The sequence below is a fragment of the Anarrhichthys ocellatus genome, unplaced genomic scaffold, assembly GCF_004355925.1.
Source record: "Anarrhichthys ocellatus isolate YVR2014 unplaced genomic scaffold, GSC_Weel_1.0 scaffold10, whole genome shotgun sequence".
NCBI lineage: Eukaryota > Metazoa > Chordata > Actinopteri > Perciformes > Anarhichadidae > Anarrhichthys > Anarrhichthys ocellatus.
The window spans coordinates 7944044-7966342 of record NW_022280040.1 but is presented as its reverse complement, the minus strand read 5'-3'; the positions used below and the strand labels follow the sequence as shown (position 1 = coordinate 7966342).

Genomic DNA, 22299 nt, shown 5'->3' with positions numbered 1-22299 from the left:
TCCTGTCCTCATTTCTGTCTTGTTTTTGCTTGCTCCCTGTTCGGGTCTTCCTTTTTCTTTCTCATTGTGTGTAACACAAGGTGACATTATTTTCCCTCTTTTCAAAATGGAAAGAAAAGCATCTGGGTGATATGCGGTCTAGGCTTGCTGTCAAAAGCTCGGAACATTTGCCACCTTTCAAGGAAATCCTAATTGAAAAGCCTGGCTCTGCAGGTGCAGGAAACTAACACGAATGTGTAAACTAGAAATGAATGCTGATGCGATCTGATATGCAATCTCAAGATATCTCTTTAAATGATGCGGTGTCAAAATGTGAAGGGACGTTTTCGAAAGAGGATCCCGCACAAGAATGGCTTAAGAGGCTACTGTTTGGTTGCATAATTCCTCACAAAATCTATGTTTTGTGTGCGCTGCAGATATGAAAGGCTGAATTTGTAAGTTGTAGCTCCTTTGCGCATGGTGGTAGCTGTAGTCACCTTGGATTCATAGCAGTCACAATGGATAAAAGGAATCCTTTTAAGTTTAAAACCAAAAACAAACAACTTCACAAACTACTCTCTGCAGCAAACTCCACTTGTCTGCCCTTCATCTTGAATGCTTACTGCTCATAGCTAGAACTAATACCGTACGACTAAATACACTTTGATCACAATGCACAGGGACGACTCTCTCAGGGCTAAACTAGAAGCTACCTTCTGCTCTTCCATTGATCTGAACAGCTCACACATTTTGCTTCTGACGCAGTGGTCACATTCATATCGGTGAGGAAAAGGTTGCGACGTTTCCCCTTTTTCGATTGGGAATCTCTTTCTGGACTGCTGTTGTTAGCCTGCTAGCCCTGATGGCGCCTGCAGTTTAAGCAACGCTAACCTACGCTATTTTGCAGTTCTGCCTACTTTTCACAACCCTAAATAAGTAAATATTTTCTGGAAAAGTTCGGTCTGACCACAACGCGATTTGTGCAACACCACGCTAAAGCTAATGAGTGAGAGTGAGCTAGAATAGGCTTATGTGTGAGACAAAAGCACCATATATAGCTAAATGTTGGTTAGCAACGGTTTAAGCTGCCTGTACAAACCAAGCTATGCTTAACAAGTGTGTCGTTCTGGTATTTGCAAAATTGCAGTTAAGGTTAAACCTGCAAGAGAACTTTTACTAACTGAAATAGAATATAAAGCTTAAACTTGACTTATTAGTTATTTTGGCTAATGTTGTCATGGCTGGGATCAGACCTGCGGTGTTGTTTTTTTGCGCTGAATTAGTGTTAGTGAAGCTCCACTAACTGAAGGTTTTTCTTTAGTCTCTCCGGACTCTGTTTGGATTTTATTGACCCGGTAGTGGTGAAATACTGCTCCCTGTTTCTATGCAGCTTGTGGCCAAATCTTACACATTGCACCTTTAAGCCTATTTTAGCTCATGATTCGGTTTTACATCCTGTAAATTCCAATTTCATCCCCATCATTTCACCAAAAAAAAGCCCTAGTAAAAAACCACTGTGCCGCACACAAAACTGGGAACTGACAAAGCCAGCGAATAGCTAAGAAAGTCAATCAGCAGCTAAACAGCTAATTATTTCCATAAATAGTTAGTGGAGGCAAAACCAGAGCTAAAAGAACTTTGAACATCTGTCGTTTATTTGCCATCAGAAATACTCGGAGTAAATCTTACATTGTATGTCCTCTGGATGTGTAAATCACATTAACAACCATCGCTCAGAATTAAGGATGTCCTGTTGTCTTGGAGACAATAAAATAGCACCTGGACATAAAGATACAGCGTCTTTGACAATTCAGTGACAGTAGAGAAACCTATCATAAGAAATGAAAGGATTAAATTTATGCACCACGGTTAACAACTTGTCAGCCTTATCGGAAAGGTGGAAGAGCACGATGTTAAACCTTTAGAGTGAAGCCAGCGGCTAGTGAGAAGAGAGCACAGACACAGAGCCTTGTGAAAGTTGTCAAAGCTGCCGGAGAAGAGCATTATTATGTCCATAGTATACTTCTGTGGATGAAGAACTGCTTTTACTCCGCACCTCTGTGAATATGTATCACACGGACATGCAAACCATCAACACAATGATATCTCACTCGTCATTATTAAACGCCTGAAGGATGATCGGTGATTAATTTGTAGCGCTCATATTCAAACAGACTTGACCAACGGGCCACACAATTGAGAATGAAATGGAAAGATTATTGGTACTATTTAAATTTACTACGAGAAAACAATGAAAACTGACTGTGGCCAAACACATAGGTGGATTTAAATGTTTAAATCAGATATAAGTGCAGGGAACAACTAGCAGAACTTCCATGGCCGACCAGAGAGAGTTAATGAAGTGATGCGAGCTGACTTAGTTTATAATAAATAGTTCATAATGTTATATTTATAATGTAGAATGAAAAAACAACAACTGTAAGTTAAGTCTGGGACAGTTGATTTGACAATGAGCAAACCCTCTTCACCATTTATATTTTAGAATACTTACTTTTTATTTGTGGAGCTTTTCGGTTGTCCTTTTTGTTTGGTCAGTGGAGAAAAAGAACGACAGCCATGAGTCAAAAGCATTTCTTGAGTTTTAACCCAAAGTTTCAAGAGTGGTACGTACAGTACAGTATATTCTAATGGTTGTGTTGACAAGGAGGATCTCATCTGACAGCCTCATTTCCCTTTTGCAGAGATTTCGTAGGTGCAGAACCGAGTGTGAATTGAGAGCACAGCCCGAGCTGCCACGGCTCGGTGACACACAGACCACTGAGTACTAGCAAGTCGGTGTGTCATTAGGATTCGGATCAGGAAGCTGTCTCAGTCGACACAAACCGAGGTGAATGAACATGTCTGTCTGCAGTGAGACGCTTCTCTTTCAGAACCTGCTGTGACTCGTCTGGGGGGGAAATTGCTGAGAGTGACCTCTGTACTTGTCTGTTATCTATCTCAAGTATTTACCTAGATTTGTTTTTTTTTCTTCTCTCTTTTAAGGGATTTCTGTCTTGATCGTCTCGAGAAAGAATGAATGTCACTCTACTTGTAGATGTGATTTGCACAAGGGATATTGCCTGACGGGATGTGAGAGATGCCACGAATTCATGATAAACTTTCAGAAACATTGATTATTCGCACAGATGCAGAAGATTGTCCTTGAAGAATGGCCATCTCTGCAGCGTCGGCAGCCACTGTCACCGACCACCAAGTCATAATTTTGCTTGCACGCAAAATTGCATCTACAAGCGTGACAACATTGCCAACACAGTGTATATCAATGAGGATTAAGACAATTTATATATGGAGGGTGCAAATCGAAGTAATGGGCGCTGCAGAATCTCTTTGTGAGGAAATATTAGAAATATATAAAAATACTTAAAAAGGGAGTAGGGATGAAGAAAAAAAACCTGTTACATTAAATTATTCGAAGACGAGTTCTAAGCTGCAACTCAGCAAGATTGCCATTCCTCCCCCGTAATCTTCTTAACCCCCAGGGGAACAGGAGAGGTATGGGCTGAATTGGTGTAATCTGAATGAGGGTTTCTTGAATATGGCCGTTTCAGCCAGTGAGGGGTTTGTATCCGCCTCCAGCTTCAGTGGCCTGACAGACAATGCGGATATGACCATCTGAATCGATACCGCCAATCCCCCATGATTAGGTCATCCATTAGTTCACTTGATCTTTCGACCCTCTTACATAGCATTAGATGAAAATGTAATCGCTCAATACTTGCTGGATGATTAGTCCAAATCCCTGCGTTTGGAAGAGGAGCAGCAGGAATGTTTAGATGCATCGTATGCAAATGAGTCAGGCGTTTGTATTTTGGTCATGGTGCCGGAGTCAGGGGGGGGCGTCAGCTACTCGGCCTTGTCCCTTGAACATCAAGGCCCCCTCTGATCCCGGGCTCTCCGCAGCCTCACCAACACCGTGTAGAGAAATGCATGTCCACATACTGCCACGTGCAATGCAAAAGCCCGCACTAGCCAAGCCTCCTCCGAGAGAAACGCTGCGCCTGAAAGTGTCTGAGCTCAAAAATCAATCAAGAATTAGAATAAAATAAAATAAAACAATTAAGTGGGCATGTTAACTTGTGTGCAAGTGTCTCAGAGCGATTATGGAGAAGAGAAGGAGTCTGAGATGAATTAGAACAACCACTAAATGAAATTCAGTTTGATGATGAATCAGGATCCCACTGTCAAGATCACGGTGTGAAAAAGGTCACCAGCTGTGAAACATTGCTCCGCCGGCACTAAAGAACACGAAGGCCAACGCAGTGTAGTGAATTCTATTTTCATGAACCTAAAAACTTGAATCTAAATTGATTGAACTGCAAGTTTAAGGACATTATTTTTAAATGTGGGTTTTCTTATCTGCATCCCCATAATGAGAACAACCAGATCATGTGTGGCTGTTTCAACAGTATTCTCCTACTCGTGCTCGCTGTGCCTGCCTGTGTGTTTCAGTGCTTTGTCTCTGCTGTGCTGTTCAGAAAGAAACACATGTTATGACAGCTTTTTAGCTGTGAGCACCGTGACATGTTTTCTTTAAATGTCCACTGGGGAAATCAATACCCTGTTTACAGCTGAAATTGGCCAGTCAATGTTACAATCATCTGTTTCCAATTACAGTGAGAGGCAGACGCTGGTATTATTATAATTATGTCAGTTGTCTTTCAGCAGGTCAGAGACTGACCACCAATTAACACTACTTTCCTTGCTCTTGAGAATATCAATCCATATTCATTACATTTCATAATTAGAGATAAAAATGACAATTTGATTAAAAAATATATACATAAATAGAGTCAGCTGTAACACTGAGCTTTACTGTGTGAAGTGAGCAGAGAGATCTTGACAGTTAGACAAAAGTAATGGAGAAACAGTTCAAATAGTTAACTTTAATGTAATGGATAAACCGTTTTTTAACTAGTTAGCTAAACTAGCGGATGGATGGTGGATATTGCTATAGTTTAAAACTAATGGATGCACAGTTGGAAATTGTTTGCCAGAAGTAGCTCGTGGATAAATGTTTAAATCGTATTGAGATAAATGGTTGAGATTGTTAGCTAACAGTAGCCTAATGGTTAAACCAAAGAATTAGAACGACTGAGTGCTCAGCTTTGTGCATTGACCATAGAACACACAACGAGTTGCAAAGACAACAGTACACATAAATATGGCCGCCGTTCTGACCATCTGACCATCTAGCTTAATGATTGACTGGGAATATACCTGTTCCTCTCTCATTCTATTACCATGGGATAAACAGTCAAGATAGCCAAACAGCAGTGGATAGACAGCACTGTTTGCTAAAAGTAAAGGATTAAGTGTTGAAATAGTTAAACGTAACCTAATGGATATACGGTTAAAACAGATAAACATATAACTAAAAGTAATGGATGAACAGAATAGTGGTTGAAATAAATAACTTAAACATTACATAGGCCTAAACAGTTAAAATTGGTTAGCTAAGTCTATTGCATAAATAGTTTAAACAGCTCAATGTAATGTAAAAAGAATCGCATTAGCTAAAAATAGTCCAGCTTCAGCCATTCCAAGTGATAGACCAAACCACCCAAACATTGATGGTTAAACTGTATGACAACATTATTGTAGGCAATAATAATAAAAAATCAATATCACCTCTCCCCAGCTCATCTGAATGCATAAGGGCCATAATGTTAACACTGAATCCAGCTCCTGAGATTGAGTGTATATTATAGTGGCAAATATTATGCAAAAATCTAAACTTGATTGTCCTTGGAGGTCATATTTTATTAACACTTCGATAGGCTGCTACAGTAACCCTTCACTGTTTTTCTTGTTAGCCTGTGAACAAAAAGACCCATCAAGCAGTGTGTCACAGGGGAGCAGATAACAGTAGGCCCGGTGAGCGGAGGTCAGAGCATCCTGATGCGCGGAGGGAGCGGAGGGGAGGGGGGGGGGGGGGGCTGGAGAATTAATGGAGGCACGGCAGCTAAATGCCGGGGCCGGCCGCGGGATCCGGGAGGGAGCGTGACACAGGGCCACATCACCTCGGGCATCTCCTGACCGCGAGTGATTGATGGGGAAGAGCTGACAAGCCGAGCTCCCAATGTCACTCTCCAATTAAATAACTCTCACCGCTGAACTGCAGCCTCCATCCCCCCCCCCTCCCACCACCACTGTGTTCACCCCCTCCTGCGATACACCTCCCTCTTCTCCTTCCCTTTCACCTCTCCTTCTATTATCACACACCCACTCTCCCTCTGCACTCTGTCTCCCTTTAAGTTGAGTTCTTATATCAGTCTGGCTTTCCCCACTTTTATCTTCTTGGCATTATGCTCCTTTTACGCTCCCTTTGCCTCCAACAACATTATTCTTCCTCTGCCCCACCAATCCATTGTACTGTAGCTTATGCCTGTCCATTGTCCCCTGTGTCTAATTTCATCTTTGCTAACTGCTCTTCCAGGTATGACAGACAGAGGCTGCTCTTTCTATTAGTTTGGGTCAGTGCTCCTTTTCCTAAATGACAGAAGGAGCTGCTGCGCATTTGTAATGTATTCCGTCTCTCTAGAAAATAAATATTGCATAAAAACACACAGGGAATCAGAATGCTTGGAGGACAAGTCATCAGTATACTCTGTTTAAAGTGAAATGCAATGTTTGTTTGTGTGAGAAAAGGTGTAAATAATGTCAAATGTAATATATGTATAAATGAGAGTTCAAGCTCTTTGCACTGGCGAGGCTGGAGAAGAATAGTGTTATATTCTGTGCAAATGTCTGTGTTATTAATTGGAGACGCCGGCGCAACACTGTATGTTTACTGTCGCTAATTAGGAATGTAACTAATACTGGTTTGGTTTCAAAGGCCTGTGAGCTCAGAGGTGCAGTGGTTTAGAGAGGCCAGCCTCATGCTGCATTCTTCTGTCACCGCTGGAGCTCAGTTTGCTTCTAATTGGGCATAAATCCAAACCTCTGAATAGAAATGAGCGCCCAGATATCTTTGTGGAAATGCACTTAAAAAAAGTCCATCTCATTGGCTGAAGCTGTCAAGAAATTTGTATTGGGTTTTTTTTCCCACCAGCGAGGCAATGATTTAACAGTACACATGCCATCTGCTGTCAATAACCTGGCAGGTTTGGAAATTCGGAGCCTCGTTGTCTCTGCCAGAAACGCTGCGTGCGTTTGTTTGGCTCCCTCCCGGCCAACTTATTCTGGTCAAACTATTTAGATAGGCTCCATCCGCTACAGTCAGCGACGATTTGACTCAGATGAGAGCGTTTCACGCGGAGCTCTGACTCTTCCTCGCTGCTGCGCGTTCCCTGACGCCTGTGTAAGAGAGCGATAGAGAGATACATGCCCGAACCCTGCAGCTGGGGTTCCCTGCACGGAGGCAGCACTGCGCAGGATAGAGAGAGAGAGAGAGAGAGAGAGAGAGAGAGAGAGAGATAGAGAGCGAGAGAAAAGGAGGGAGGGAGAGTGATAGAGAAATAGAGAGAGGGATGTGGTAAGTCTGGTCCCTCTCTCCGAAGGAAAGCATTTACGCGCGATCCAGTAGCCGATCTCCAGCAGCCTTGCTCTGCCACCGGGACTATTTTAATCATGACAACTTTTAAACTATTTATTTTGACATAAGCTGTTTTTGTCTGTGTGTTGTGTGAAGAGAGAGAGAGAGAGAGAGAGAGAGAGAGAGAGAGAGAGAGAGAGGAAGAGAGAGAGGAAGAGAGAGGGAAAACACCCACAACTTTTAGCACCAGACACCATCTGTGCGCGGCGGTGAAGTTATTCCATCTCCTCCTGTCGGTGAGTAATTCCATTAGATCTCTCAGCGCAGTGAGGACAGTTCCAATCATGTGCCGACTTTTTTGTTGTTGTGTTGTTTACATTCCCATAATGCATCTCAGTTAATTTCTGGTCTACTTATGTATTCTGGGCATTTTTTTTGTCCCGTCTGTAATTAGTATTCCGTGGACACAGGTTTCCTGCGGCGACGATCTCACTGTTGGTTTCCGTGCTGCTTGATTCCCATCATGCGCTTGTTTGCGTCTGTCCTCTCCCGCTTTGTTTCTCCAAACCCCGAAGTTGTTAAGATGTGTAATCGATCTGTGTTAATGATGCGAGCTGTGCTTTAGTTTTTCTTCTTCTATCGGACAACCCGTCTCTCATCGAGTCGGGAACAGGTGCGCCCTGCGAACTTTTTCTGCGTCGTGCAGGTGTTGACAGCGAATGCGCAATGATTGATAGTTAACAGGAGGGTCAAAGCAATCAGGTCACAAGGCCGAGCGTAGGGATACCTGCTGATTTACACTGCAAAGAGTGCGTGTCAAAGAGTCACGGAGTCACGGAGTGCAGAACTGGGCTGCAAGATATCAGTTTTTAATGAGAAGTGGGGAAAAAAACTGCAAGCAGGGGAAACAAAAAGTTATATCATATACTCAATCACACTAAGGATTTTCTAAATGAGAAAATCTGCCCTATTTCAGATTAATATACCTCCACATGTTTCAAGGGAATTCATTAATCTGATAACTGCAGTGGGAATAAAAGGAAGACATGTTCCTCTTGTTTATGGACCAAAAAATGGATCAATACACAATGACATGACCAAGAATGATGGATATTTATTACAATGCAAGTTTATTTTGAAGCAAAATGCATCAAGTTATATGAGATCTCCGACTGTGCGGAGAGACAAATGTGTTTTGGTTGCCTGTGAGCCCTGCAGTCCCCACAGTGAGAGGCTATACAGTGTGATAGTAATTTGCACAACCCATCAGCAGCATTTATAATTGATATGATCATGTCGCTGTGAGGTCAGGGAGGGATTTGTTTGTCTGTGCATGTGTGGAACTTAAGGTCTCAGTTGAATGACTTTATACGAATCATTATCTCAAATATATTCATTATTCATTAAGGGTTTTTTTGCCTTTTATTACGGGGAACATGAATTCAAATTCAAGGTAGGATTCATAAGGTGTCGCACCTCTGCCTCTTTTCATTTATCAATTATCCAACTGCTGTTTGGTGGACAGACCGGTGCTTCATAGTGCAGCTCAAGCATCTTTTTCAAGAGTGATTTAACAAAAGAAAAGGCAAGTGGTCATGTGTATCAAACTGTAAAAACCCAATTATTGAACTCTTTACGGATGCTGCGTTGTGTCTTGCCCACAGTGTCAGTCAGCCTCAAATCTGCTAGCGAAGGATGCAGGGAGGAATTCAAATGAATGCGAGATGAGCTATTAGAAATCCTTTAATGGGGGAACCGACCGGGTTCAAGCTCCGGCGTCAGCGAGAGTCTCGCCCGTCTGTACTGAAGGTGTCCTTGACGACCCACCAGCTACAGGCTTGTTGTGGCTCCGTCGATGAACTTGTGCTCTGATCTTCCCCTGGAGGAGCAGGAGAAAATCAGTGAAGAGCCACATTGTTGAACACTGTTCATCTGCTGCCTTTAGCTTTTCTTTTCATTGCAAACAGAGCTCTCACTAAAAAGTTGTGATCCACATACTGGTTGACTTTATGCCATACCATCAAACAGCCGTCGCAAAGTGTCTGAAACCATAATGAAGTTAAGTTCACAGCGGTTTGTGTTGTATGATCTGGCCCGTGAGTGAAGACACTCGAATGATTGAGGGGAATATGGATCAGAGCAAGCGTGTGATTGGTTACCGAGCGCCCCAGCACTGGTAATCCTGTTGTGAGGCTGGCAAATGGGATTAGAACACTGTGTGTAAGAGAAACAGAGCCGGGGGATGACGGGGAGGCTTTACGTTCACGGCTTTATCTCACATTTTCACTTAATTTGGCGTCTTCGCGAATGACACAATGAGTCTGCTTCTCCGCAGGGAGTCAAACATTGGGCTCTGACTGTTTTTTAAAAGGCTGGTATAGACTGAGTCTGCCAGAATATGATAGTGTGCGTTGATATTTGTTAATGTTAATTGAAGGCCACAGCATGTAGAGCATTTGGCGCCAACATATTGCCAGTGCTTTAATGCAGGACCCATCAGAAGGCTAAAACTGCCTTTAATAGGCGGTTTGATATGTGCCTCTGTTTTTTTTTTCTTAAACATGAATGCCAGTTCTTCTTCTTTACATATTTCCTGTTTTGTAGCTCCACAGTCAGTCATTATACTTTAAGACATCAGGCCTGGTCGACACTCCTGTACAGTATGAAAAAACAACTACCGAGTGAGATAATCCATCTCAGTCCAAGTTGTTGGTTTTTTTTTGGGGGGGGGGGGGCCAAAGTTTTCTTTTTCTGCTTCGTTGTCACTTCAGTGTGCCCGAGTCGAGCGTTTTCACATCAACGCTGCATTACGTTCCACTCTGCTTACTGTCAATCACCTGACACCTACAGGAAGGAGAGGAGGTGGAAAACAGTCGAGAGAAGATGCACTTCATAAAGCACTCTCGTCACATGCGTCTCTTTGTATTTTGTTTGCGAGTAGAGCAACTCATTTCAAGCTAGATTTGACGCTACGCGCTTGTAATCTTTAAAAATGATCAACAATAGAGATGTATTGGAAAAATGGATTTCTCCGCAGCATGAATTGCTGAATAATTTGGACGAATCACCTCGACAGCAAATCGGGAAAAGCTCATTTAATAACAAGCCAATATCTGCTGCACCCAGAGCTACATTAGTGTTATCTCCAGCCTCTATCTGACTCCCATCTCTTTGAGTGTTCAGGGTTTAGCGGAATGAGAAGCATTGACCTGGACGCCGGGCTCGTACTGACCCTGCGCCGATTTTCTCCCCCACAACACCACCGCTGCAACCTGCCTCCACAGCTGCCCTGCAGACAGATCTGCTCCACTTTCCACCTCTACCATTAAATTGTCATGCAGAGGCAGTGACTTTGAATGTGTGTGTGTGTGTGTGTCCACAGTCATTGTTGCAGCCCTAGCGTGCATTCTGTTTTCTAGTCCATGTTAGAGCAGATCAGGGCGGATGTTTCCACAGATTTATGGCTTCCGGGATAAAGTTGGGATACAGTTTGTGTGCTTTCTGCCCTTTTGACTGGAAAGCGGAGGAGGAGGGGGGGAGACAAATAATTCAAGATGCCTCCATTAACAATTTGAACTTGCAATGTTTGGGGTGCTCCTCTGCAAACACCGAGGTGTCTGCAAAGATGTCAATCACGCCGATGGTATTCATATCCGCGTTGATTATTAGCACCGGATAATTACTTTCGCTACAGCAAATTAGAAATATAGCAAATCGCTTCCACAGGATGTGGTGGTGTGCTGTTTTTATTTTGCTACGGGGAACAGAGACAAAGTAAAATGAGAAGCGAAGAATCTGTGTGGGAAGAAAGAGGTCACTTTATGCCAAAGCAATTACCTTCCTAGTCCAGGGCCCTGCCAATACTCAGCGTAGAGGAGAGAGAAAGAGAGGTCAGCGAGAAATAAATATGTGTGGTCAAGCGCTCAGCTTTCTTTCTTTTTTTAAACGACTGCTTTTAGAAGACCTCCTGAAGTTTAAATGCCATTTCTGAATCAGTAACATCCCAAAGATGTAGCTTCAAATGTGCCTGCCAGCTCTCCCACGTGTTTTCATATTCCTCCTTCAAAAACAATACATTGAGGGACGTCACTGTTACGCGTCAAATTAGACGGATAATACCAGCGATATTACATTAGGAAGTTTATGTAAGTGCTCAACTGCTCGGGACTTCCTGGATGTGTTGTGACATGAAGAACATTATCTGTCAGGAGCTGATTCTTCTCCAGCGCTCTGACAGGGCTTCATGTCCTGGCATCTTGGGGGATCTGTCACGGCATGACGACGGCAGGGAGACAGATCCCCTCGCGTGAGTCCGGGCCCGGGACGAACAGACTGCTCGGAGTAGAGGTCAGGAGCGCTCGGGCCATCATGCTGCTGACAGCTCAGATTTATTTTTAATCTCGGGCCGATGAGAGCCCGCCGCGCAGGTCATGTGGCTTGTTAGTTTTGAGCGGCGCGCTCCCGCCACCGTTACGCCGCACTCTTACACAAAGAGAGAAAACGTGACAAAATAACGACCTTGGTGAGGTGAAGCCCGGATAATAGGGAGCCAGATGAATGCCGTTTGATTGTTATTCCACGCAGCCACTGTTGTTTCAGCCGCTGTGAAATCATTGTCACCCCCCCCCCCCTCCATATTACCCTCATTAACATCTCGACCTCGGACAATTTTTCTTCGCCCTGCGTGTAGGTGAAGGACGCCGTGTTGATTGCACGGACAGTATTCACTGTCTATTCATTTTTTGACCAATCTTCTCAGGATTGGTGAAAAAACGTCATTAGCATTGCATCAGCAAGCACATTACTTGCTGTCTAAAGTGACTGCGGTCACAGAGGCGATATTGCTGACGGTACTTTCTCTCTTCTCTCCTCTATGTCTTTGTCTCTCTCTTTTTGTCCCCCCCTCTCTTCCCTCTCTCTCTCTGTTCTGATAGGTGCCTGTGTGTTGAAGCCATGCCCGGTCGCCCCTGACCCTGTTACCCAGCTTTAATGTCAACTGCCTGGCTCCTAAGTGGAGGGAATTACCCCACTTCTAGTCTTCAATCAGGAAAAAAAGAAGAGCAACATGGCAAAATGCAGAGCTTGACTCTTTTTCAACCCATGCGCTCTTTTCAAAGTCTGACTGCTCTTGCTCTGTGGTGAAACACAAGATCAGGACTGTGTGGATAAAACCTTGAGGGTTTTGACATTTCATTTCTTGCTGTCTATTTGTTCTTTTACATTTTTTTTCCGCTCCTCTTCTGGCCTCGGTGCTTATTGGAGGGGGCCCAGATGATGGGGTGGTGTTGCTCAGGCATATGCGGAGCCCTGGCTCTCCTGGCACTCCTGTGTCCCCTGCGGGAGAGGGGCTGCTGGGGGCTGAATCTCAGCTCTGGGGATCTGGAGAAGTCCCCGCACTCTGATCCAGACCCCTGGGAGGCCCTGCACAGGCACAAACGCAGCTGGGTATGGAACCAGTTCTTCGTATTGGAGGAGTACACAGGAAATGATCCACTTTATGTCGGCAAGGTAAGCGATCTGTGACTATTAATGTTTCAGTACAAGCACGGCTTCACAATGTGTTGTTACACGCTCATAAAATAACAAAAAAAAGAAAAAGAAACCCTCATGATAAACGGATTCACACATATCCTATTTTCTGCAGGTCTGGCACCAGGTTTAGTGCACCTGTACAGCGATACACATATCAATAAGCTCTTACCATAATGACCTGCAAAATCTGGGACACAGCAGTGGTTTACAGAGTTGTACATATTCCCAATGCCCTATACAAAATGTAAAACAAATGAAATATGAACAGACAGTGTAGGAAGGTATTCTGCATTTTTTCCCCCAGCCAGGCTGAAGTATGTGCTCGTATAAATGTGCAGTTTTAATTTAGATGCCGGTGTACAACGTGACAGGGTCATTTGCATTGTAATCAGCCCCCAGAAAAAAGGTACAGTATATATATATATATATATATATATATATATATATATATTACTCAAATGTGTCTTTATACAGTAGGTGTTCTACCAGATAGATCAAAGTAATGCATGTTTTGGCAGATAAATAGGTTTGAAACCTTCCCAGTGTCACAAATGGTGCTAGTTAACGTGAGGACGCAGCGACAAAGTGACTAATCATGTATTCATGAGATATGTTAACACCGCTTTTATGTTATGGATCACATTTTCTCAGGTGAAACAAAATGTATGCACACCAGTTGAAGAAGTATTCAGATATCGGAAAATGACTATTAATTATATTATATGTTGTGTAAGCAGCATTTTACTCTTATATGAGCTGTTTTACGCTGCTTTCTATACTGCTGGGCTGCTGAGGAGGCTGTTGTCCTTTGTTGTCAATCAGCAAAATAAACTAGAGCTGTCAGATCAATGTAGTGGAGTAAAAAGTACATTTGTTTCCCCCTGAAATGTAGCGACAGAACTATAAAGTAGCATAAAATGGAAATACTGAAGTGAAAATACAAACACACATACCTCTAAATGTGTTTTAGTACAGTACTTGATTAAAAATACTTGTAGTGAAGTAGATGTAGAAGACAGTATGAATTTAAAAGAGTCAAGTAGAATGTACTTAAGTACAGAACCTGACTTAAAGTACTAAGTTACAGTCCACTACTGGACGTAACTAGTTGCCATTACTGTTAAAAATCTAAAGTAAAAAGCACAATTGTTCCTTCTGAAATGTAGTTAAGTAGCTGAAATGATATTATGAAATTGAACTGGTCAAGTAAAATGCAGGTACCTCAAATGTGCTTAAATACAGAACCTGAATAGGTACCAAGTAATGGTCCACTACTGGAAGTAACTAGTTACTAAAGCGGATACAAAATTGTCATGGCGAAAGTCAAAAGTAAAATTTTTCCTTCTGAAAGTTGTTACTTTCCATCACTGAAGGTAACTAGTAACTAAAGTTGTCAATGTACAACATTTCCCTCTGAAATGTAGAGGAGTAGAAGTATAAAGCAGAGGAAAATGGAAATACTCATGCAGGCACAAGTACCTCAAAATGTACTGCACTGTTACTTTCCGATCTAAATATCCAAATCATATCAACTTTTAGGATTTCTTCTTTTAATCAAATATAAATTGTTGAAGTTGCTCATTGTAAACTTGCTGGTTTACATCACAGTGTTTGGTGTACACAAAGCTTTCAGCACCGCTCTGTCAGTGGACAGCTCCCGCATAGTAAAACGGCTCCAGTGTGTGCCGCGCAGGCCAGATGGGTCTCGGATTGGTCTCCAGATCCCTGTTATCTCTGGTCTTATTATTAAATTAGTTTTCATCTTTCCGCTCATCTGCAGGATAATCATTCTCATCTGCATGTATTTGCCGGGGTCTGCTCTCACAAGCCCATTTCCTTGCCGTCTCTGAACTGGATTAGCATCTCCAGCTGGAATTCGGATACATTTGACTGCCCTATTGTTCTCCTCTATTTTTTCGCTGGAGGGATGCTGGAGGAAAGCAAACCAGAGCGAGTGCATTTTGTGACACTGCTGGAGTTCAGCTAAAGGACACTTCTTGTCCAGGCGTCCGCAGTATCTTAAAAACCCCCTCTTGTCTGATCTGTGTGTCCCCAGATATCCACTCTAGCTGACTTGTGGTGAGAGTATTTCTTTGCTCGTGAACATCTGCTTTCTGATTTGGATGTTGTGTCCTTGTCCTGTGTGTGCCATTTGAAAGTTGCAAGAGAGAGGCCAGTACATTTTAAGTGTTTAATATCTTTTACACATGCTTTTAAATCCCGCAGGACACAAACATGCTGATTATTTATTCATATATGTGTAGAGACCTGCTTATCCACGAGGAATATACGCATTTCTAACCTCTTTTCTAACAGCAATTCTCTCCATTTTTGTCAACACATGTATTGATTGATTTTTTGTTTTGTATTTGTGTGTTTGTATTGGTGGTGGCCCTAGCAGTCTAGGGCGAAGACAACCTGTATAAAGCCACACCGGCGACATCTTTACATCTGACCTCATGCCCAAGCTCCGATCTAACCCTTTCAGAAATATGGAAAATCGGATTCATTTAGTCCCCCGCTGGCAGAGCAGACTGCCTGGGTGCTTGAGGGGCTGTCACGTTATTTGTTCCCTAAGATCATAGTTGTCACATGGTGTGTGTTTGTTCGGTATCACAAGGGCACGCCTCCGCCGCTGCAAAGTCTGGGCGGGACACCCTGACCTCGTGACTCAGTGTGAGCGACGTGGAAGGTCCTGCCATGTCAGGAGAATGACCTTACTAGAAATGAATTTTTTTATGTCGCTTCTGCGAAAACAGAAAAATAAAAACCATGCAACCAAAGCTTCTCACTCAGCTCTCAAATTTCCAGCCGGTTATTGGCAAAAACACCAGAGTGACATAAACGGTAATTGCTTTAGTCAGATGTGTGCGGGTATCTAATATGACAAACAATAGGACTCTGTGTCCAAACAATGGCACAGTTGCTGCACAATTTGGTCATTTGTTTGGCTGTAAGCAAAGAGAAATATGATACAGTTGGTAGGAAATGGGAAGTCATCACTTTGGCCTGGCTACTCCCTTTGCATCTGCAGTCTGCTTGGCTTTAATGCATTCTGTCAGATTCTGAATTTCACAACCAAATGTCCTATTATGCCTTGGCACTCTGCCTCGGCTAAGTGTACTGGCCTGGAATCAGCTGCAGTCACATCAAGCCATCGGAAACATACATTAAAGAACAAAACTGCACAGCCTCCCTGCTGCAAATTGGCCACGCACATATTTAAACAAGCGCAAACGCCGGAGCGACTCATCCACTTAACAAACACTTACTTGTAAACATGATGTGATTAACATTTTCTGCCGGGTGTTCATGTGATTCAATATTTGCAAGTGTTGAAACGCACCAATCTGTAGCTTCTGCTGAATAAGCAACGTTAGCAGGCGTGCAATTATTGTAACACATGATTGGATCTTTGTTTTGTTAATGCACCGACTTCCCTCTCTTTACCCTTTGGAACATCCCCTCTTCTATTCAATAACTTTTGTTCCTTTTTTTTTTTTTTTTCCATGGATCGGTTTCAATTCAAGATGACTGGAGAATGCCTTTGAGGTACAAGCACACAGACAAAGCCCTTATGCTGAATCTCACTTTATTTATAGATATTTCTTCAAAGTTGGCAATCCGGCTAACCATCAGAGTACTAGTTGGATTTATATCACCTTATAATTCAGGCCACATTCAGGCTCCCACTCACAGAAGAAACAAACCTCAAATGGCAAACATCTCTTGATGGTAGAATCTCTTATAGCTTGTCGTCAAGCGAGACTGCAGAAAGGAAATTACTTATCTCACATAGGAAACAGGAAATTTCCCTTTTCCTCTTTGCAACCAGTGCCACTGTTTGATCTGATTTATTGCAACAGCGATTACGCATTTTCACGAGTGTGCATCATGAGTCATTTGTGACCTGGCAGCAGGGGCCTGGTGTCGTGCATGACAGTAATTCAGTTTAATAATCAAACAATTTGCAACATGGGCATCAGGGATAATCCCACAGGTAATTACAATGGAGCCAACATAGCATGTTACTATGCGAGCTACTTCATTAGCATTCCACTAGACGCTCACTGTCAAATGGGTTGGAATCATAGCACAGGGCGCCGCCGCAAAGGTCAGTCTCAGTAGCGTCGACTCACACTCGCTGGTGCCGCAAACAGCGGTGCAGCTGGGGAGCGGCGAGAGCAGCATGTTGAGTCGGAGAGGAGGGTGATTCAAGCTGACAGAGGGGACATCGTACACACGGCACCCAGAGACGAGAGCTCACAGAGGGGGGAGCTCATGAGACATCCTGGGGGCCTCTGGGATGGTGGGAAAGCCTTTATCAGAGCCAGGGAATCAAAGTGGATGAAAACAGCAGTGTAAACTAGACTGGAGGGTAGTTATCGGCGGGGTAGGGGAAAGGACAGTGGAGGAACATTGTTTACACTTTCTCTCACATATAGGGGGCCAAGACTGGGATCAACATCAGCAGAACAATTTATAGATGTCCAGCAAAAAGGTCAGGACAAAGTCAAGACAGTGTTGTATGACGTAGTGTAAACGCTCAATAAACTGTATATTTCTCCAGAAAAAAATATGAATTCCAATAATTGCAAAGCAGTGTGTTAAAAAGATCAAATGAAGCTATCGGCTCAGATACAACTGCACAAGTCTCTGTAAATATGTCTTCCACTTCATGTGGATGGCACATTCAAGATGCTAGAATTGTTTTTGATTGTATTGTTATTTTGACAACAAATGTATGGGTTCGCCAAGTTTACACAGTTGGACACATTCATCTTAGCGTGTGAGCAACCATATTCTGTTAACCCCACCAAGCCAAAAACAAGCCAGTTCAACACTTTAACCAAACAAAACACAGTCACAAACAGTTTATGAGAGGTTTTAGTGACAGGTTTACATTTTTTCTTTATTTTATCTATTTCAGAAAACTCAAATTTGAGGGTTGCGTGCCAACTAAATGTTGAATTCTTCGCACATTTAGGGTGTTTTGTTTAACTATTGATTGTATGGACTAAATGATCATACAAATATGGTCATGTGCATGGCTAGCCAACAGAAACAGTATTGTTTAGCTGAATCTTGTTTTTTGAGAGGCACTTATTGCAATATTCCCGGCCGATTTCAATTGTTTTTAAATCTGCCCCGACAATTGAGATTTGTTCCAATTTCCATTTTTTTCAAAATTGACAGCAAACACAATCATTTAAAAAAATAAATAAAATGTCATGGAAAATTGAAATCCAATTGTATGTTCACAATAAAACATTGACTATTAAATTAACTTTCTCCCAAACTGCACCCAATTACAGGACAGAACAAAAGGATGTTCCTCTACGGCTTATTGTTGGCAGGTATTATACGACATGGTCATGGCCAATCAGTTGACCTTTGACCGGTGGGACCAATCAAGAGCTGCGTCTCTATTTTCAAGGCTGTCTAAATTTAGCCATGCAAGAGACTGATTTGACCTCCAGTCAGGTGGACGTTGGGTGGAGCTTTTAGACATATACTGTACATACATGATCACCAAACTGTTTTGTAAGGATGATAATGGTGACAGTGTGCCTGCCCTAACACCTTTAACAATTGTCACAGGAGAGAGTGAGAGAAATGTCATCCAAGCACAATTTGTACCTGCCTACGCAGTCCTGAGAAAGGTCTAATCAGAGAACATCAGTAAAAACACCTGCGTGGGTAGACTGTGGGTCTGCAGCTGCTTTGACCCATAAACTCTGAAGGCAAATTTGCTCCAGTGGGTAGCTTGCACACTCTAAATTTGATAAATCTCTCGAATAAAAGTGCTGTTCTCCAGACACAGTGCATGAAATGAGCTACAGCCCAGCATTTTCTCCTTTTGTTTACAACATGTTTCTAAAAAAAAAAAAAAAGACCTGTGCAAGTCAAAGTAGGCAAGCGACAAAGGAGTCATTTTTGAAAAAGGAGTGTTGGTCTTGTACCGTGATTTACGCTACATGTGTTTTCATTCATCACAGAAGCAGTTTGTCTTTTTGGCAAACTTGAGTTGTTATTTAGAGCTTGGATTTACTCCCTCTCCCCTTGTCTCACCTCCCTCCCGCCTTCAATTCTTCAAATTTATGGAGGTGTGTTTTTACGGCTCCGTAAAAACAAATGTCCGTCATTGTGGCATTTAGGTGGATGTACTGTGTGAGATGAATACTCTTTCTTGTCGCTGGTAATACTGTAACTTAATTAAATAGTAAGGAATATTGCGGGCAAGAGGGAGTTGGAGTTGTTTTTCATTTCACGTTTTCTGTCTGAATCCTCTTTTATATGCTTTTCTTGTCTGCGTATGGGGAAGTTTCCTGAAGTGCTGATCTATTGGATTTTCCACATCCCCAACAGGTCTGACCTTGAATAATTCAAGAGAGGTCCTCCGCCTGTGCTGAGAGTATAGACATACCATGAATACACAAAAGTTACGTTTTTAGATCTCTCCATTTTTTGGCTCTAAAAAATGGATAACAGGTGGCCCGGAGACTATTGTGTTTGGTATATTGAGGGTATCAAGCAGTCTTCTTCATTTCAATGAATAATGTAAGCATGGCAGGGCTTAACAGCAGCTCATGTATAACAAAGAAGTCCGTTAAATGTCTGCTACTTGTTCCTCCTAGAAGGTTTTGTGGTTTAAATAAGAGGTTGGAAGACCATTTACCTTTTGAGATATACGTATTTATTATTAGTTAGAGAACAGAAAAAAAATACACGATTTGAGAGGCACAAGACAAAGATGTTGCTCAGGCGTCGGTGTGCAGAGGCTACTTGACTTTTTTCCTCAATGACATTATAAAAGGGGCGGTCATTTTTCATGCTCTGACTAATTACATTTCACATCTGTAAGAAATTAAAGCAGGTTGATCTGAGTGTATCTGGAATTGGTTTTCATACAGCCTGAAACACCACCAGACAGAATCATAAATGTTTCCTTCAAGGATCGTTGCAGCAATATTGAGTTTCCTCACCGCTCTATTATTTCTCCTTCAAAGAATTAAGGTTTTTTTTTTTTAGATTGGTTGGTTCTGTATTACCCTCTGTTGCTTAAGGGACCCCAGGTTAACGCCTATCAAACCTCCATCGACTCTTACAAACATCGAAGCGCCGTAGTAATCCGATTGTTCTCCACTTTTCGCCGTGGTCTAATTTCTGAGACATCCATCTAAGTGAGAAACCTGGTGTCATTTTTCATGTTAAGGGAAGAAGAATAATTTGATTAACAGGTTGATTTGTGAAGGGGCAACCAACTTACTTGGTATATTATAACCTCATCTGGGTTCCTTGGATTTGTTGCATGTGATGCTTCGGTCGAAAATACCACTGAAGGAACACTAATGATTCCCAAGGAAGGGTACTTGTATCGAAGGAGAAGACGGAAAGATTGATAATTGGAAAATCTGGGCAGAAATTATCATTCGGTAGAACATAGTTTATTAGATGAGAGGAAACGTGATTTCCCCAGAAAATTTGACGCCATCCAGTTATTGATTTGTGCAATGCACATGTTGAGGTTGTTTAATTGATTATTGGTGTCATTAGTGCCAAAGGAAAGATATAATTGTGTATTGTCAGCATAGAGATGGTAACTGTGTTTTTTTAATGATATGATCAAGTGGTAGCATGTAAATGCAAAATGCATGGGCCTGAGACATCATGTCTGTGGAATATCATTAGTTTTGCAGTTATAAACCAAAGTATCGAACATTATTTTGATGCAATGATGGCGCGAGATGAAAAGTTAGAGAGCCACCAAGGTTATTACAGTTCATCATCCATTAGTTGTTGAGATATTTCAGCCTGGACCAAAGTGGAGGTCTATCCCTGGAGACGTGCTGTTGACATTGCTAAAATGATTTTAACAAAATCCACTTTTGTAATTGATATTGAGATTTGACAGAGATTTGAGGGTACAAAAGCACAACCTTATCTCTGATAACAATGAACTGGTAGTTTGTTTGATTTATATCAATGGTAGACAGTCTTGATAATAATTTGCCATTCACTCTATTGTTTTGTCTTTACAATAGTGCACTAAGGGTTGATTCTGATGTCTGACTGTTTTTTTGGAAATGGTAGGAGAAGAAATACAAAAAACGAGTTCTCAGACTTTCTCGCCTTAACTTGATTACGGTCAGTAATCTGCTTGTGTGTGTGCGCATGTAAACATGTTCAAATTCCAGCTCTACTAGAGTAACCTGAAGTGTCTTCTCCTCCGTCCCCAACACACACACACACACGCACACACACACACACTTTATACAACCCAACCCCCACACCCTCTACGAGACATTTACCATCCAATGGATATATGTTAAAACGGAGGGTGCATTAGCCACCTCTCGCTGTAATTAAATTCAGTCATAATGAATCATAGCCCCTAATCCTAAAACTGGCTTTATTTCCACGGGGAGCAGAAATGACCTACATGTACTGGAAAAGCTCTTAGTATAGCCTTTCTACTACAGCTTTCTTACTTGGCGTTTGCTCTGAAAGCATGGCAAACACACACAAACCTCACTTTGAGCTGTGTTGAAAGTAAATGTGGTGTGCTTATTTCCATATCAGTGCTCTTCATTTATATATAAATTGATATATTCATCACACAAGGTGTCGCTAATATAATCAGGTAACGGCTTCAAAAGATTCATAGGATGTCATGTCAAGTATTTCTTAATAATGTGGTCAAATCCCTTTTTTTCTTTCTACTTTTTATGTTCTGGTTCCAGCTAACGTTTTTGTGACTTGGAAAGCGATCGGCTGTGCAGCGGCTCATTGCTCTGTGGAGAAAGAATCCATGCATAGTAACACCAGGCAATTAAGGTTTTGTATGGGCCAGTCATCGACTAATGTTGGCGATTCACAATGGTGCCTCGGTACCTTTTGCTCTTGGAAGTGTATTTTATCATTTGCAGACCATGTTGGTAGCGGCCCAAGATCTCTGTCACCGGTTCATTGTGTGAAAAACATAGGCTTGGCAGCAGGAGTGCACAGAGATAAAGCCTACTTTGTTTTTCTGTTTTGAACGGCCACGGATAGAAAATAAATAGTGCACTTGGTTGCGTTAATCATGATTTCTATCTTTGACTCGCATGTTTTGAGTCATTGTGTAGAATACATTACAGTCTTTTTTTCTTTTAATTGCATATAGACACTAATTGTAGAATGTGAAAAACAATTATTCAAGCTTTTATTCTTTGCTAATAATGGGCCTCAACTATGAATCATGTGGTACTGGAAGACAAACTTATTTATATATATATATATATATATATATA

At 42.1% G+C, this 22299-nt stretch overlaps 1 protein-coding gene across 1 annotated transcript in view; it reads left to right on the top strand.

Annotated features, from left to right (window-relative positions):
• Nucleotides 1-7462: 7462 nt before the first annotated feature.
• Nucleotides 7463-22299, top strand: part of cdh7a (cadherin 7a) — an 81389-nt gene continuing 66552 nt past the window's right edge. The window contains exons 1-2 of the mRNA XM_031849978.1: nucleotides 7463-7770; nucleotides 12409-12982. Of these exons, the coding sequence (XP_031705838.1) occupies nucleotides 12746-12982 (237 nt within the window). The 5' untranslated portion in view covers nucleotides 7463-7770; nucleotides 12409-12745. The remainder of the gene's footprint in view (nucleotides 7771-12408; nucleotides 12983-22299) is intronic.